The sequence below is a fragment of the Chenopodium quinoa genome, unplaced genomic scaffold (genome assembly GCF_001683475.1).
Source record: "Chenopodium quinoa cultivar QQ74 unplaced genomic scaffold, ASM168347v1, whole genome shotgun sequence".
NCBI lineage: Eukaryota > Viridiplantae > Streptophyta > Magnoliopsida > Caryophyllales > Amaranthaceae > Chenopodium > Chenopodium quinoa.
In genome coordinates this window covers 299,836-316,569 of record NW_018744656.1, presented here as the reverse complement: position 1 = coordinate 316,569, position 16,734 = coordinate 299,836, and the positions used below count along the sequence as shown (strand labels likewise).

The window sequence follows — 16,734 nt, the reverse complement described above, 5'->3', positions numbered from 1 at the left end:
ACAGAATGACACTAATGTTGATCGATCGATATGTATAGAGAATCTTATTCCAATATCAATAATAATGCAACCATATTGCCCAAAGCATAGTCATGATTTTTTGTTCATAAATTTGTCGTATTTAAGATTCGATCATGAATTATGTATACGAAGTATTGATGAAGAAAAATAAATACTTTGTGCCTTTGAGGACTTGAGGTAGAGAAGTATTATCTCGGAAATTATGAATTTGTAACATACTTCGTATATCATCAGGTTGAATTTTTCATTATAGAAAGGCCCAAACATATTTATACCAATTGTAGGGTATAAACCCATCTTTCAAAGCCCAATATCAAAGAGTAAAAATAATTAGTTTTTTTTTAAAAAAAAATAACCTTGCAATTTCTATTTGACAGCCTAATAAATACTGTACAACGTACACTTAACGACAGTTTCATAATTTACACCATTATCCCGCCCAAAATCCCTAATTCAAATATCATCTCTCTTTTACAAATTCCAGAGAACTCTGATAAGAAAATTCTAGCAGAGAAATCGAAAATGGCGTCGAAAATCGGAATGATGGATTCTGCGTATTTCGTCGGTAGATCGGAGATTCTTGCTTGGATTAACTCTACTCTTCAACTCAAAATCTCCAAAGTCGAAGAGGTTTTTTCTACATCTTTGTCCTAAATTTCGTAATTGTTTTTTGCTACTCAACAATTTTTTCGAAATTCTGCCTGGAAATTTTCAATTGAAACCCTAATTTATCAAATTGTGTGAGATTAGGCGTGCAGTGGAGCAGTTCATTGTCAGCTGATGGATGCGGCACATCCAGGTATAGTGCCGATGCATAAGGTTAATTTCGATGCGAAGAATGAGTATGAGATGATTCAGAATTACAAAGTTCTTCAAGATGTTTTCAACAAACTCAAAATCTCCAAGGTTTCTATCTCTTTCTATTGAGTTTTTTTGAAATGTTAGGGTTTCGTCAATTTTATCGCTTAATTAGTTGATTTTTATTTTGTGATGATTAGAATATTGAGGTGAATAAGCTCACTAAGGGAAGACCTCTGGATAATCTGGAGTTTCTGCAGTGGATGAAGCGTTACTGTGATTCTGTCAACAACGGCGGCTCAAACAAGTAATTTTTTTGTTTCATTTAAAAAAATTATGTCAATTAGCATTTATTTGATTTGCATTTCATCTGTTGGTTAATTAAATCAATTGTTTTGTGGATGGCTTGATGCGTTTGCAAGTATAATAGCTCGTCTTATGAATTGACTTTGAATGATATTGAATGAAATCTGTAGCAATTTTATTACCTTCATTCCAGAAATTTTGCTTCACTTAGACTTTAATTTCGTTTTTCCAACTTTGATTACATCAAGATGCTAATGCATACATTTATCTGCAGCTGAAATGAAATGTTCAATTCTGTCTTGAAATTACTCTACCTTACGCTTTTATAGTTTTAACTGATATGTAGTGAGAGAAATTTCTGTCAAAACCATGTAAAATTGTCAAATGTGGCGGATAGTTTTTATAGTTTTGTAAAATTGTCAAATGTCTTGAAATTACTCTACCTTACGCTTTTATAGTTTTGTGCTTAACCGAATACCATACCAAGGTACTCAGGTTCTATTGTTGAACTATCTGCATGACTACATGTTACAGTTTTACTGTAAGTGGACGCAGTATTATACTATTATGCGAGGGAGGTGTTAATTATTGATGATTTCATTTTGCTTCTTTTTAAAAAAAAAAAAAAATATATGTATTTCTCAAGTTGCATTATGAAATTCTAATATTACCTACTGACTGATGACACCGTTGGATGTCATAACATTAGACGATGTCCTGTTGAGTATTTTCTTCAATAATAATATGCGTGTTCCCTTCAATATCATGCATTTTCCAATAATTTGAATTAGAAATTCCATAAGCTTTAATGTGCTTGAACCATTAATCTGAGTGTGCTTTTGCGGCAGTTTGGAAGTTACTCTTGTGCTTAGAACATGGATAGGCACTTACTCGTCTCTGAGATTGCCTATCCATTTTTGAAGCACTAAGTCAAATGCTCTAAAGACTGAAGTTTATAAGTTTTGGGTGCATGGTAAATCATGATGTTGTTTTTCTTAACTCCTCATGTTAACTCTTGGCTTAGTTACAATTTGGTTTTGTAAGGGAAGATTGGTAGCTTTCAAGCTATAACACAGAATACCTGAGAACTCTAAGGAGGTGTGAATTGTTGAGGGTCTCTTTTTGCATTTTTTCCCCCTAACATGTATGCTCCAAATTCATTAGCTATTATTTCCTATTCATAGCCATTGACTTATGACACTGCTGGATACCAAACCTTTTGAGAAATTTTCTTATCAGAATTCTATTGAATGGTTTTTATGCTCTAATAATCTGTGTTAAATATTCAATCGGCTGTCCTGAACTGCTTTTTTGCTCTTTTACGATAATTTGGTCCTGTGCTTAGAACATCATTTTAGGTAATTAGTCCTCTCTATAAACTTTGTACTTTTTTTATTATTATAATTTTATTTTTGCACCAAGTAATCAAGTATAATGTCCTCAATTTTTGTTTGCGCAATAAATCATGCTGTTCTTTTCTAATTTTCATATTATACATTTTGTTACTGGATTAGTTACAACCCTTCGGAAAGGAGAGAAGCTTGTAAGGGAGGAAAGGAAAATAGCAAAAAAACTGCTGCTTCACATCCATCTACTAAGTCTTCAATGGCAGCAACCAAGTCTCATTCTACTCAAAGCTCTCGGAAGGCTGATGTCCCCTCTGTGCAAGCAGCAAATCAAGCTGCCATAGCACCTCAACCTGTCTCCAATGAAGTGGGTGCATATGATGAAAAGGTATGTTGCATAATTGCATGTAAATTAAGACATTTTGGTCTAGGATGGACTTCCTTACCACTTCAGAAAGTGATACTCTCATATACTAAGCAATTGTTATGCAGATCACTGAGTTGAAGCTATCAGTTGATAGTCTTGAGAAGGAAAGGGATTTCTACTTTGCAAAGCTGAGAGATGTCGAGATATTATGCCAAAGTCCAGAGCTTGAACATCAACCTGTAAATCAAACTTCTTTTGAGACAACTCTTCACACTATATATTGTATAGTGTTTCGTAAACTGTCCAGGAATTTAGAGACTAAGTGCTCTACTGATTGTCTTGACAGGTTGTTGAAGCGATAAAGAAAATTTTGTATGCTGCTGATGACAATGCATCAGTGATAGAAGAAGCTCAAGCGTTGTTAACTCAGAAGCATTTGGTGTCACTGAGTCCAGTTGCTGAGAATTCAGGTGATGGTTTAAAGTTGGAAACACTCAAGAGAAAGACCATTGACAACCTTGATGTTGATGTTGCTGCCAGCACTACATTGTCTCCTAGGCAAAGGCTGTCGGATGTTTCAAATGTGCTTCAAAGTGGATCACCATTATCGACTTGCTAGACTACCGGTCTACTGCTGGTTTGAGCCCTGATGTTGTCTGTCAAATTACATGGTATACCAATGTCTTTTTCTGGTACATAATAGAAGTGGAAATATGTTGAATCCAAAATTTTTGTTTAGCTAATGCCTCTGAAGTCTGAACTGCTCTTGATTCATTTCGTTGCTCAAATATTTTTAAGAGTCAGTCTAAGTATAGTATTTGTATCCTCTTATATGACGTGGTTCCTATTATGATATTATTGAAAACCTCATATTTGTTTATTCGGATGTATCATTGAATACTCGATTGTAGTGACTGCCTGTCCTCGTCTAATATCCTAGATTTTTGTACTATGATTACAGTGCTCTTGTTGCAGTACTGTTTTTGACAGGTGCTCTGGTTGCATTAACTCAGTAAGGAAGGCAAAAGCAGTTCTATATAGAATATAAATCCTCCTATCTTGGGTATAATTGAGAAGGTTGCGTTACTCTGTATTTTCATCTTCCATGATCCAATGTGTGGTGGTAATGCGTAAGTACTATACAATGCTTTTAGTTAAATGGAAAATACTCGTCTTGGATGTACTTGTATTTATCAGAGACTATTAGTTGGGTCTTGGATGCCTCAAATACTCGTTTTGGATCTTCAACGATATTGACGTTAGTATGGATATTGCACATTTCATATTGAAAAAAAAAAACAAAAAAAAAAGTGTGTTAAATGAACCACATGTTTACATGTCCACAATTCTCCCTAACAAACTAGCTTCCAAAGAAAGGCCCGTAACAGTAGAACAGAAAATAGCTATAAAAAGAAATCACTATATATTTGCTCAGTAAAAAAAAAAAAAATATATATATATATATATATATATATATATATATATATATATATATATATATATATATATATATATATATATATATATATATATATATATCATCGTAATTTGACATCTTTATCACCATTTCTTCTATCTGTTTATTCTCCTCATCAAAAACTTCATAATTCAGGATGGTACAGTTTCGTGTTGCATGATCTTCGTTATAATCCTATTTATGACATTGTTCTTTTCTTCGGTTATGTAAGGTTTAAAGAAAATGATTATTGGTAGGTTATATGATCTAGTGCTAATGTATTTATTTTGGGCTTATGAACAGAATAACCAGCAGACTAAGCCACAAAACACAGGAGATGTGAAACTGGTGGAGACAGTTGATCTAAGTCAATCTGCGGGGCAAGGGGAACAACAGAGGTTTATTGAGGTGATTCACCAGCTTCACCAGCCAGAAAAACCAGCCACCAGGAGTGGTAGTGTCTTGTCGGGGGCCGGTTCTGCTGTTGCTAACACTCTTCAATCTGCAAAAGAAGCCATATCTGGAAGTAAAAATCACTAGTGCAAGCTCTTAGTATTTATTAGCTAAGAAATTACAAATGTGAAATTGTTTTTAACTCGGCCTTTTAAATATGGGGAGCTAGGTTTTATACAAGCATTTGCAATGCTTAATGGAGGTCAATTTTCATGTATGTAGTTTGTAAGATTATATTTGTATCACAGTTTATATGATCTGAGGATTCACTTTCTTATAGTTGTACATTTTCAATCTAACCATTGCTATGATAACTCCATCTTAGAGATGGGCAAAATCATTAAACCTAAAATGTTATGTATATCTTTTTTGGAAAATAATTAGATAATTTAGATATGCAAGGAATTTAAAATGAAAATAAAAGGTCAAAATCCTTCTTAATAAATAAGTCGGAACCTTTTAAAGTTAATACATTTGATGACTTGTGAATTAATGATACTCGTATTAAATATGCGCAAATTATTCTTCTTTTATGATTAGGATATATTTCATCATTTGTACAAAGTGAAAAGTTATCTTTGCATATTACACTAACGCTTCCTCGTTAAGGATGTGTAGCCAAGAATTGTTCAATCTTAAAATTCCATGATCATTAGTAAATTTATTTTATGACCCCTTATATCATTTGACTTTGATTACGTGGACAATTAAGAATCTGTTATTGGCTGTATGTTGTAAAACTATAAGCGAATCCATGTCATGCAAATTAAATATGCGATACTAACAAGGGTCCCATCTAAGAATTCCTCCGCTTAGGTCAATTATAAAATACGAAGTATAAAAATTGCTTGCAAATAGTATAAAAGCATATAACCAAATTGACAATTTGATCACGTCCTAAAGCCGAACCTTATTCGATCTCTTTTTATATCTGTTCTTGTATTGGATTCTTCTCCCAAAAAAAGAACTAGTACAATTTTTTTTTCCTAATTTTTTGAATTTTCGAAAACTTTGAGAGATTGTTGAGCAGAGATGGGGGTAGCACTATCAAGATTAGTAAAAATGATGTTCGCAAAGAAAGAAATGAGAATTTTAATGGTGGGTCTTGATGCTGCTGGTAAAACCACCATCCTTTACAAACTCAAACTCGGTGAAGTAGTCACTACTATCCCCACTATTGGTATGTGATCATTCTGCTTTTGATCAAACTTGGTGTTTTTGTGTCATTTGCGTGTATATCCACTCGTGTAGGAAGAGAGTTTGAACACGTACCATCTTAAATATGGTTATGTGGGAGAGAGGTTTTATTTAAAACTCAATTGAGCATTATTTTAAGTTTATGGATTGATATAAGCGACAAATTCAAGTTTAGGATTCATATAAGCAACAAATTCTAATTCAAAAGTTTAGGATTGATATAAGCGACAAATTCAAACTTAATGGTTGAATTAGCTTGGTTTTATGGTTTATGATTCTTAGAGATTGAAACGCCTAACATATTTGAATAACATATCTTAGTTTTATGTTTGTATATATTGAGCAGGGTTTAATGTGGAAACTGTGGAGTACAAAAATGTAGGCTTCGCTGTTTGGGATGTTGGTGGCCAAGACAAGGTACGACACTACAAGTCTACAACTTGTCCTAACTCCCGTAATTTTATTTTTTTTAAATTGTATGTTACAATTTTGTTGTAATGTTTTTGATCGTTGAAGCAACCACGACTTCTTGTCTTCTTGATATGAACACGTTACACCACCTTTGTGTAACCTGGTTATGTTATTGTTTTGTGGCTTTTGAGTGATTTTATATTAGATCAAATTAAAACAAATTAGCTAAAATAACTGATGTATTATGTTAAGAAAATCATCGACACCTTAGTAATTTTTTTTTTTTTATTTGCAACGAGACAACAGATCAGGCCATTGTGGAGGTACTACTTCCAGAACACCCAAGGTCTTATCTACGTAGTGGACAGTAACGACCGAGAGAGAATTGCAGAAGCCAGAGATGAGCTCCACAGGATGCTAAATGAGGTCCTTTTTCAAACTCCCTATTTTTAATGGGCTGGGCTTAAAATTCAGTTTTTTGTTGGGCTTTTATGTGCTGTGGCCCATCCTTTTTTTTACGTCATGATCCAATTTTTGTCTTAAGTCTAAATTGAGGCTGATGTCTTTTGCTTAAGGATGAACTGAGGGATGCATCTCTTTTAGTTTTTGCCAACAAGCAAGACCTTCCAAATGCAATGCCTGTTGCTGAGATTACTGATAAACTTGGCCTCCACTCCCTTCGTCAACATCGCTGGTATAGCTTTATCTAACCCTTTTCTTACGATAGCTATTAGCTAAGTACTCCCTCCATTCCATATCATTTGACGACTTAACTAACTTTTTACAATTTCTAACTTTATGTTACACAAATTAAGAAGTTATAGCCATTGGTGCCTTAAACAGTTAAACGGGCTAATAATATTGTATCGATATGTTAAATAACAGGTTTATACAGGCTGCTTGTGCTACCTCTGGTGAAGGGCTTTATGAAGGTCTAGAGTGGCTTACCAGCAACATAACTACCTAGGCAAGATATATCCGTCTTCGATTTCCAATTGTTTATTTTAGATTATTGATAGCAATGATAATCACTTTGCTCATTATTCGCCTTTTGTTGATTGTGATTGCAGTCTTGATATTACGATGAACTGCCTGCAAATTGGAGCATTGTTACTGATATCTAACATCAGACTTTCCTTTCAGAAGTGAAGCTTTACTTATTGCATAGATGTATATTATTAGTATATAATTCATGTTAATTTCATGCCTCAGTCTGCTGAGAATGTTTAATGATGAATGAATGTTTGCAAGTAAAATATAATCTTAATGTTGGCTATACTATTTTGTTCCTTAATTTGCTTTTGTTTTAATATTCTCTGACTTCTTGTAATCAGAATCATCCTTGGAATAAGGTATTAGTTTCTCATACCAAACTGATTTAGAATCTATCTTATAGCTATATTGGTGATATGATGAGTACATAAAGGACTACCTTTTGGTTTATCAAACAACTTTGAAAATCTTAAAACCAAAAACTGAAACTGACTAATATATCGAACATGCCCTGTCTCGGCTTTGAGTGACAGCTCGATTGGTACAATCCGTCGTATTGATACTTTTATAGTAGGATATCAAGTAAGCAAGTAGTATCAACTTCTTGTAATCGTAGTAGAAAGGATTTTTTGTAGAGAATTGTCCAACAAACATATGCATGGTTAAAAACATCAATGCTAGGTAAAGGTGATACAAAATTTTGAAGTAGGGATAAAGTTCCAAGTCTCTAAGAAGGTAGTCCAACAAATGGAAGTTTCAAGGAAAGTGGAGTTTGGTAGTTGGACATGTGCAAAACTACCCAAAACAAAGGGGACCCATTGTCCTACATTTCTTTGGTTCAGATGGTTGCATCAAAGATATTGTTGGTGAATCCTTGTTACTAGAACTGTCATTACAAATTACATCACACACATTATTTGATGGACTTCTTTTTGCTGATAAATTATTCTGATTTTGTTTGTTTGCTTTGCTTGATAATTCTTGGATGAAATTGTAGCACTCTTTTACCTTAACCTGCAATAAAATTCAAATTTTATTGAGAGAAATTATAAAACAAGTTTAAAAAAAGTTTTTTTTTGGGGTAGGACTGATGCAAAACCTTGTCAAGTTTCAAGGTACCCATGATATCATATTGGTTTTCTAGTATACTCCATAGTCCAATCTCTTTCAAGGTTTGCACCATACTTGCTGCTGCTAAAACAGACGGAACATAGCACGTAAACCTGGGATCTGCATTCAAATGAACGACGTTTAAGGTTATGCACACATATTGTAATAGTCCTTATAATAGACCAATGAAATAACACAAATTCTGATCAAACTAAGTCTTTCTTTTTACTATGAAACTGTTTAAAAAAACAAAAAAGTCTTGAATTGCCCTGTCCTATGACTAGAGTTTAGTAGGTAAAAAATGATGCAAAATGCTTACCAAGAATGGCAGAGACAATAAGGTTTTCACATCTGGTTAAAATATTCCAATGAAGATGGGATTTTAAGTTGAGCTTCCTTATTAAATGTCCAAAGTAGGAAAGTGGGGTCACAGCATTCATTTTCCAATCGAGTGTTGAAAGCACTAACAGCTCCATTCTCTGAACCACCTTTGCTTCAAATATCTGTTCATGCTCTACCTACACCAATCATACATAAATCAGATACAATAATTTGTACTACTAGGAAAATTGCTCAGCCAAAAACATAGATTCTCAAAAATAGCTTGTTAGACCAATAAGCAATAGCTTGTAGTAAGACATTAGTAAATAAAATCCTAAAAAATAAAGACATACACATATTATCCTTAAAAAAAAATTTAAAGTCGTCAATAGTATATCAGCCTAATAAATTGTGTGACACTCCTACACAAAAGTGTCATCTTACTAACATGTTTTTCACCTTTTCTTTCTTCCCTTAACAAACATGTTTTTCACCTTTTCTTTCTTCCCTTAACAAATAAGATAGGCACATGGCATAAACATTACAATACTAAAATTGAATGCTTTATCAATTATCATAAACATTTCTTAGAGTGTTTATTTATACTTAGTATACAAAATTCCTAAGTATCTAGGTCTCCCTAATCATATTTAAGACAAAATCACGCGTCATTTTATCTTGTTAACATGAAATTAGAGTATTAGACTAATTCCTTAATGTAATGTTGAGCAATTTGGAATATGTTTAAGCATTTTCACAATTTACTCAAAAATCATGGTGAAGAAAAAGAACTTACTTGGAAATCTAAGAGAAGAGGAACATAGATTTCTTCCATCTTGGAAGCCAAAGAAAGACAAGCAACAGCAGCAAGATGTGTCATCCATGGCATTTCCTTTTGATACCCAAAACTCAACATAAACTTATCAAAGTAATTAACACCCAAAACCAGAGTAATTGCAGAGAAATTATGGTGATAATTAACCTTAATCATCCATTCTAAAGCCTCTCTCCTAGCTTCCAATAATAACTTATTAACACCCAAATCACCCTCATTAAGAAGAGTATTTCCTTCTTTAGAAAACAGAGCATTTAGTTGTTCTTCATCATCTTCACACCAAACTAAAGAAGAAGAAGAAGAAGAAGAAGAATCATGTAATGGTGATGAAATTGCCAACCCAATTTCACGATTATCATCATGATCATCAAACTCTTCATCATCATCATCATCATCATCATTACCCCAACATTTTTCTTCACAATACAAACAATCAAGAAAAAGAAGATTATTGTTTTTTGAAAGGGTTTGTTGTTGTTCTTGCTCTGTTTCTAAAGTAGTCATTTTTGGGTGTGTTTTTGAGAGTTTGGGAATTGCCTTTTATGTTAGCAATGAAATTGAATTTGAGGGTATCCATTGCTTTGAACTCTTGTAGTAATAAAATGTAGAGAGAGAGAGAGAGAGAGAGAGAGAGAGAGAGGAGGGGCCCTGAAGAATTAAGTAATAAGGGTGAGAGTGTTTTATTTGAGGGGTTTTGAAGCTTGTCTTTTTCCACTATTTTTGGCTTTTGTTTGTGTTTTTATCTCTTTTTAGTCTTTTACTCTTGACCTACATCTTGATTTTTATTGATTGTTTTGTGTAATTTTTTCTTACAAGGATGAGTTGACAAGGGAGAAACTCCTTGTTGATCTCAAAGTTTAATGTAAAAAGTACAATTTAATATGTTTGTTTTCTATAATTATCGTTTATTTAAATTTAGAAAGTTCCAAAATATGTTTATTTGTGGAATTGAAGATATCAAAATTTTGTTTCTGTATTGGTGTAAAAAGCCTAACTCAAGTGCTTTTAACATTGATCGTAATAGAGGAGGACAATACACTCACTAATAATAAAAAAAAAATTAAAAAAATTACTCCGTAACATATTATTTGAAAAGCTAAACCTCTTATGAGTTATGACAAATGATTTTCCATAATCACAAGTAATTTTTTAAAAACTTTTTATAATTAATAATTGTACGACAAATAATTGCGATTAGACCATCTAATTCGCAACTCATTATTTGTGTGATTATTTTGTCATATTCCAATTGACCTAAGAAGTAGGCTGCTTGACATTTACCATATTTTCTTTTTTACCATTCATTGAAAAAAAAAAAAAAAAAAAAAAAAAAAAAAAAAAAAAAGCAAGTAAAAAAATGTGTTCAATTTATCATAGTAAACTATATATAACATATATGGAAGGTTGCATACATTAATTGATTAGCTTAGAAATTTATCTTGAGGTGGATATGTGACAATTCAAAATTCAAATATAAAAATAGTTATGTGCTAAATAATACTTCGTATACCAGTATATAAAATATATAACATTTTTTTTACTCCGTATTAAATTTTGGGAAATCAAGAAGGTAACTTTTATACAATAACTTCAAATTATCCTTATTTTTATTTACCTTTAAATCCTAATAGAAGCCCATCATTTTATCTAAAATTTTTGGATATAAAGTCCGCGTGAAAGCCAAGAATTGAAATTTGTAAATTGTGCATGTCTATAAGTAAATAACTCATACATAAACTAAATCAAAGATTTTGGAGAGAGAGGAATAATAGAGAGTCATAAACAAGATTTGATTTTTGATCTATGTCCGCTAAACTAAGCTAAGTTCTTTTGGCTTAAGTTAGGCCTTATAATTGAGTCGTCCTTAAATGCTTGATTTTTTGATCAATTTATCCAAAAAGAGAGAAAGAAAGGTAGTACATGTATCCTTCATTTGAAATATTAACCGTACAAATCTAAAATTTGTTGGCAGTGCAACTGGAGCACATTGAATAAAGGCACGAAAGTTGCATGGCACATTCTCTCCAGTTATAAATCTTATGGTTAACAGTCAGAAATTCAGAAAGTACTAGGACTATCTGCATTTCCATCAATCTGTCTTCCGCTTATCTATTCTTCATAATTGCCTCATATATAACCTTCTTTTTACATTTTAATGGGACCAAACACATTTTCTAACTTGAAAGGTCGCTGCTTTCTTTCCAGAACTCCACATTTCTCTTGTGTCTTTAGGTTGTTTATTTATTGACCCTTGGCTAGGGGTGAAACAAATTCGGGTTAAAACCGAACCGAACCGAAAACCGAACCGAATAAGAAATATGGTTCGGTTTTTTTTTTTGAAGTGGTTCGGTTCGGTTTTTTTAAAAAAAATATTTCGGTTTCGGTTTGGTTTCGGTTTGAGGAAATGGAAAACCGAAAAAAACCGAAAACCGAAATTTAGGCCCAGATTGGCAGATTTACCCTAAGTATATAAGGGAAAAAAAAAAACCCTAACCCTCATTCTCTGATTCTCTCTCCTGACTTCCTCAGTTCGCCTCTTACCCTACCCTCATTGCGAATTTCTCAGTCTCTCATCCTCACTTTCTCAGTTTCTCAATCATCTCTTTTGTGTTTCTCAGAATTCTCACTCTCCAATTCTCCATCGTTCACCGGCACAGCGCACTCGTTCAGGCGTTCACTGTGACACCCTCCACCGTCCAAAGGTATGCTTTTAAGTTTTGATTATGCTTGATGTTCATATTTTTTTAGGGTTTTAATTATGATTAGTGTTAAATGTTAATTACAAAAATCTGCAAATTACATGTACAAATTTGTTAAACATTCTGATTAGGGTTTTAATCTATGCTTGATGTTCATATTGCGATGTTGTTTCTGAATTTTCTATTCTGTACAAATTAGTAAAACATTCTGAATTTTCTGGTATTTTGATGCTTCGGGGTTTTGGTCTATTCAAGGGTATTTTGGGTTTTGGTCTAGTAAAACATTCTGATTAGGGTTTTGGTCTAGTAAAACATTTTGAATTTTCTGGTATTTTGAAGCTCTATTCGATTGGACTCTGTTGAAGATTGTTTCGGATTATTAGTTAGTTATTAATTCAAGGGTTCGCATGATTAATAGCATTATCATTGTCTTGATAAGTGTTTATTAGATTGTTGATCTTTGTTATTATTGTTAATTTTGATTTTACTTGTTTTGGGTACAGTTAGTCAGTTAGTGCTTAATTTGATTGTTTTTGGGTGGTGGGGTGGAATCTTAGGGGGCTAATTATTATTGCTAAATTGTTATTGTCTTTGGTTTAGTTAGCCAGTTACTACTGATTTTGTTTATTAGGGGTATAATTATTATTCCCTTTAAAAGATCCAATATTCTTAATTTATGAGTTTGCATGTATTCTTACAGATTGTTATTCAACCACGAATTATTGAATGACAACCAACGTGGGTGGTGTTCCTGACCAGCCTCAATCCGAACATGAGACTGACCAAGTCTCTCAAAATCAGAAAAAAGAACAGGGAGCAAAAAGGAAGAGGATGAAAGAACGCTCTGAAGTTTGGGAGCACTTTGATAAAGAAGACTTACCTTCTGGAATGCAGGCAATTTGCAAGTATTGTGGGATGAGCTACAAGTGTGGGGCAAAGAAAAACGACACTAGTGTGTTATGGGCTCATATTTCGCGATGTCGTAAGTATCCCTTTAACACCCCTAAAGATTCAAAACAAAGTTTGCTTTCATTTAAAAGTGCTAAAGAACCAAGTGGTGGTACTAGTGGGTTGACATACCACAAATTTGATGCTGGTAGTATTAGAAAAGCTTTGTCATTTATGGTGATTGTTGATGAACTTCCATTTAAGTTTGTTGAAGGTATAGGTTTTAGACATTTTTGTGGTGTAATAGAGCCTAGATTTAATGTTCCTTCTCGAATTACAGTAGCCAAAGATTGTTTTGAAACATATTTAACTGAAAAACGAAAGCTGAAAAATGTGTTAAAAAGGTGTAATTCAAGAGTTTCTTTAACCACTGATACATGGACCTCTATACAACAAATCAATTACATGTGCTTGACTGTCCACTTTATTGATAATAATTGGAAATTACACAAAAGAATTCTGAATTTTTGTCCTATTTCTAGTCATAAGGGTGATGATATTGGCAACGAAATTGAAAAGTGTTTGCTTGATTGGGGGCTTGAAAATGTCATGTGCATAATAGTTGATAATGCTAGCTCAAATGATACTGCAATTGGGTATATGAGAAGGAAAATAAATGGGTGGAAAACTGGGGTTCTTAAGGGTCGTTTCCTTCACATGCGTTGTGTTGCACACATTGTCAATTTGGTTGTTTCTGATGGGTTGAAAACTGTTAATGAGTCGGTTCAACGTGTTAGGCATGCTGTTAGGTTTATCAAACAATCTCCTGCTAGGTTGCAAAGGTTTAAAAAATGTGTCTTAGATGAAAAAATCAACACAAAAAAGGGATTGTGCCTTGATGTGCCTACTAGGTGGAACTCCACCTATTTGATGTTGAATGCTGCTATTGAGCTTCAAGATGCTTTTGAGAGGTATTCTGGGGAAGACCCTCACTATGTAGTTGATTTGAATGAGAGGGATGGTAAGGGTAGACCAGATTCTGATGATTGGAATAATGTAAGAAGACTTTCTGAATTTCTACAAGCCTTTTATGATCTGACCTTGCATGTCTCTGGCTCTTTATATGTCAGTTTGAATTTGTTTTTTCATGAATTGGTGAGTGTTGCTGTACTTATGAAAGATTTGGTTTCAAGTGATGATGTGGATATGTGTCTTATGGCTTGTAGAATGAAAGAAAAATATGAAAAGTATTGGGGTGATCCAGAAAAAATAAACCTCCTGATTTTTATTGCCGTTGTCCTTGATCCTCGTTATAAGCTTGATTATGTTGAGTGGATGATAACTGAAATTTATGACCCTATTGTTGCATCAAAGTTAGTTGATAATGTGAAGGTAGCTTTGAATGCTTTGTATGAGGAGTATCGTGTTTCTTCTGGTAATGATGTGAATAGGGAGGAAGTGTCTTCAAGTAAGGATGGCAAAACTCCATTGAGTCCCAAACATAAAAAGATTGAAGTCTTAAAGAGTAAGTATAAGAAACACAAGTGTGAGAGAGATGGAGATGCAAAAATAGAGTTAGACAAATATTTGGAGGAGGATACAGCGGAGGATATTGATGAATTTGACATTTTGAGCTGGTGGAAGTTCAATTGTTCAAGGTTTCCTACTTTGGGGAGAATTGCCCGTGATGTTCTTGCTGTCCCTGTTTCGACAGTAGCTTCTGAGAGTGCATTCAACACTGGGGGCAGGGTTCTAGATCAGTTTAGGAGCTCATTAACTCCTCGAGTTGTAGAAGGTCTTGTTTGTGCTCAAAATTGGTTACGTGCTTCACCATTTCCAAGTATTGAAGAATGTTTAGAGGAAGTTGAGCTTCTTGAAGAGGGTAATATATAAGAACATCTCATCATAAGTTACTTATTTTCATTATGTGTATATATTTTAACTTGGTTATTTTTGTTATGAATTATGATAGACTTGAAGAATATGGCAGTTGGTGATGCTGATATTGATGAAGTGCTTGAAATAATAGACTGATGTGGCTCTTTGCTCATTGCTGACTTGTTGTTGCCACTTGCCAGACTTGCTACTGCCTTGCTCTATCACTGCTACTGCCTTAGTCTATGCTGCTGAGTGTTGACCTGCTTTTGCTGCTGACCTGCTGTTATGATGCTGCTGCTGCCCTGCTGCTTGTTGCTACTGCTGTTAAACAATTTTTTTACTGCCTTTTAGAACTTGGTCTATGCTGCTTGTTGCTACTGCTGTTAAACAATTGTTAAAGTTGTAATGTTGAACAATTTTATTTTTTTTTGGATGAAGTGTTGAACTTTTAAAACTTTGAATTATAACTTTGAAGTTTTAGAACTTGTTAATGTTGTTTAAATCTCATTAAGCATTTATGCTACTACATATGTTGCTGAATATAATATTTATATGATTAAGCCCACAAAAATTGCAGATTAAAGCCCAAATAAACAAGGCCCAAAAAAATTCGGTTTGGTTCGGTTTTTTCTTTTGAAACCGAAATTTATATGGTTTGGTTTGGTTTGGTTTCAAAAGTAAAGTGGTGCGGTTTGGTTTCCAAAAACCAAAAACCGAATTAGGGTGGTTCGGTTTCGGTTTGGCCTATAAACCAAACCGAAAACCGAACTTTCACCCCTACCCTTGGCCGAGTGGTTCGTAGGGAAATCAGAAGGTTTTTTTTTTTCCCACTTTCAATGTGTCAAGCAAGCGATGTAGTAACATGATGTTGAAGCGTAACCCTTTTAAAAGCCACATATAAGTGTTTCATATTGATAAAAAGAAGAAAAAGTTAAATACTTTAAAAGATTAAAAAGACTGTTATTTTTTATTGCCATATGATTTTGAGATGGAATTTCATTGGTTTTATGCCAAAGAGATTTTCTTTCTAATAAGAGAGAGTTAAACACTTTATTAGGCGTCTTCCTAAACAATACATGTAAGTGTTTCACATCAACGAAAGAAGAGAGAATTAAATACTTTATAAGGTTTCTTCCCAAACAATACATGTGTCTCACATTAACGAAAGAGGAGAGAGTTAAACAATTATTAAAGCGTCTTCCCAAACAATACATGTAAGTGTCTAACATTAACGAAAGAGGAGAGAGTTAAACAATTATTAAATCGTCTTCCCAAACAATACATGTAAGTGTCTAACATTAACGAAAGAAGAGAGAGTCAAATATTTTATAAGGCGTCTTCCCAAACAATACAAGTAGGTATCTTACATTAACATAAGAAGAGAGACAAACATTTTAGGCTAAGGGCCTTAGTTGTGTTTGGCTTCTGCTGAGGGCTTTTTTTTTTTTTTTTTTTTTTTTTTTTGTTGACAGGTGGGATCAAATTCCGTATTTATATTAAAAACTTTACTTCTTTTTTTTCTACAAAGTACTTCATAAGAGACACGACAAAACTAAATTACTCGGTACATGAGTTTAATATTTGACCAAAGTACGATTTAACTTCTATCAAGTGAATGTGAGGTTATATCAACAGTACTAGTACTAGAATAACTA

The 16,734-nt window shown here is 33.4% G+C and overlaps 4 protein-coding genes across 4 annotated transcripts; 3 read left to right on the top strand and 1 right to left on the bottom strand.

Moving 5' to 3' along the window:
* Positions 1-333: 333 nt before the first annotated feature.
* On the top strand, positions 334-4,166 carry LOC110701731 (microtubule-associated protein RP/EB family member 1C). Its single transcript, XM_021879361.1, has 6 exons — positions 334-651; positions 772-927; positions 1,020-1,126; positions 2,640-2,859; positions 2,964-3,077; positions 3,185-4,166. Exons 1-6 carry the CDS (start codon positions 544-546, stop codon positions 3,455-3,457), a joined length of 978 nt encoding a protein of 325 aa, XP_021735053.1. The 5' UTR covers positions 334-543; the 3' UTR covers positions 3,458-4,166.
* Positions 4,167-4,406: 240 nt separating this feature from the next.
* Positions 4,407-5,034, top strand: LOC110701696. The gene has a single exon (XM_021879324.1). The coding sequence runs from the start codon at positions 4,538-4,540 to the stop codon at positions 4,832-4,834; it is 297 nt and encodes a 98-aa protein (XP_021735016.1). The 5' UTR covers positions 4,407-4,537; the 3' UTR covers positions 4,835-5,034.
* Positions 5,035-5,636: 602 nt separating this feature from the next.
* LOC110701730 (ADP-ribosylation factor-like) lies at positions 5,637-7,633 on the top strand. Its single transcript, XM_021879360.1, has 6 exons — positions 5,637-5,927; positions 6,291-6,361; positions 6,662-6,781; positions 6,931-7,049; positions 7,241-7,322; positions 7,426-7,633. Exons 1-5 carry the CDS (start codon positions 5,780-5,782, stop codon positions 7,320-7,322), a joined length of 540 nt encoding a protein of 179 aa, XP_021735052.1. The 5' UTR covers positions 5,637-5,779; the 3' UTR covers positions 7,426-7,633.
* A 91-nt stretch (positions 7,634-7,724) lies between these two features.
* On the bottom strand, positions 7,725-10,752 carry LOC110701729 (cyclin-D3-1-like). The gene is made up of 4 exons (XM_021879359.1): positions 9,576-10,752; positions 8,778-8,976; positions 8,448-8,578; positions 7,725-8,362 (listed from the first exon to the last, which is right to left on the bottom strand). Exons 1-4 carry the CDS (start codon positions 10,116-10,118, stop codon positions 8,144-8,146), a joined length of 1,092 nt encoding a protein of 363 aa, XP_021735051.1. The 5' UTR covers positions 10,119-10,752; the 3' UTR covers positions 7,725-8,143.
* Positions 10,753-16,734: the final 5,982 nt, after the last annotated feature.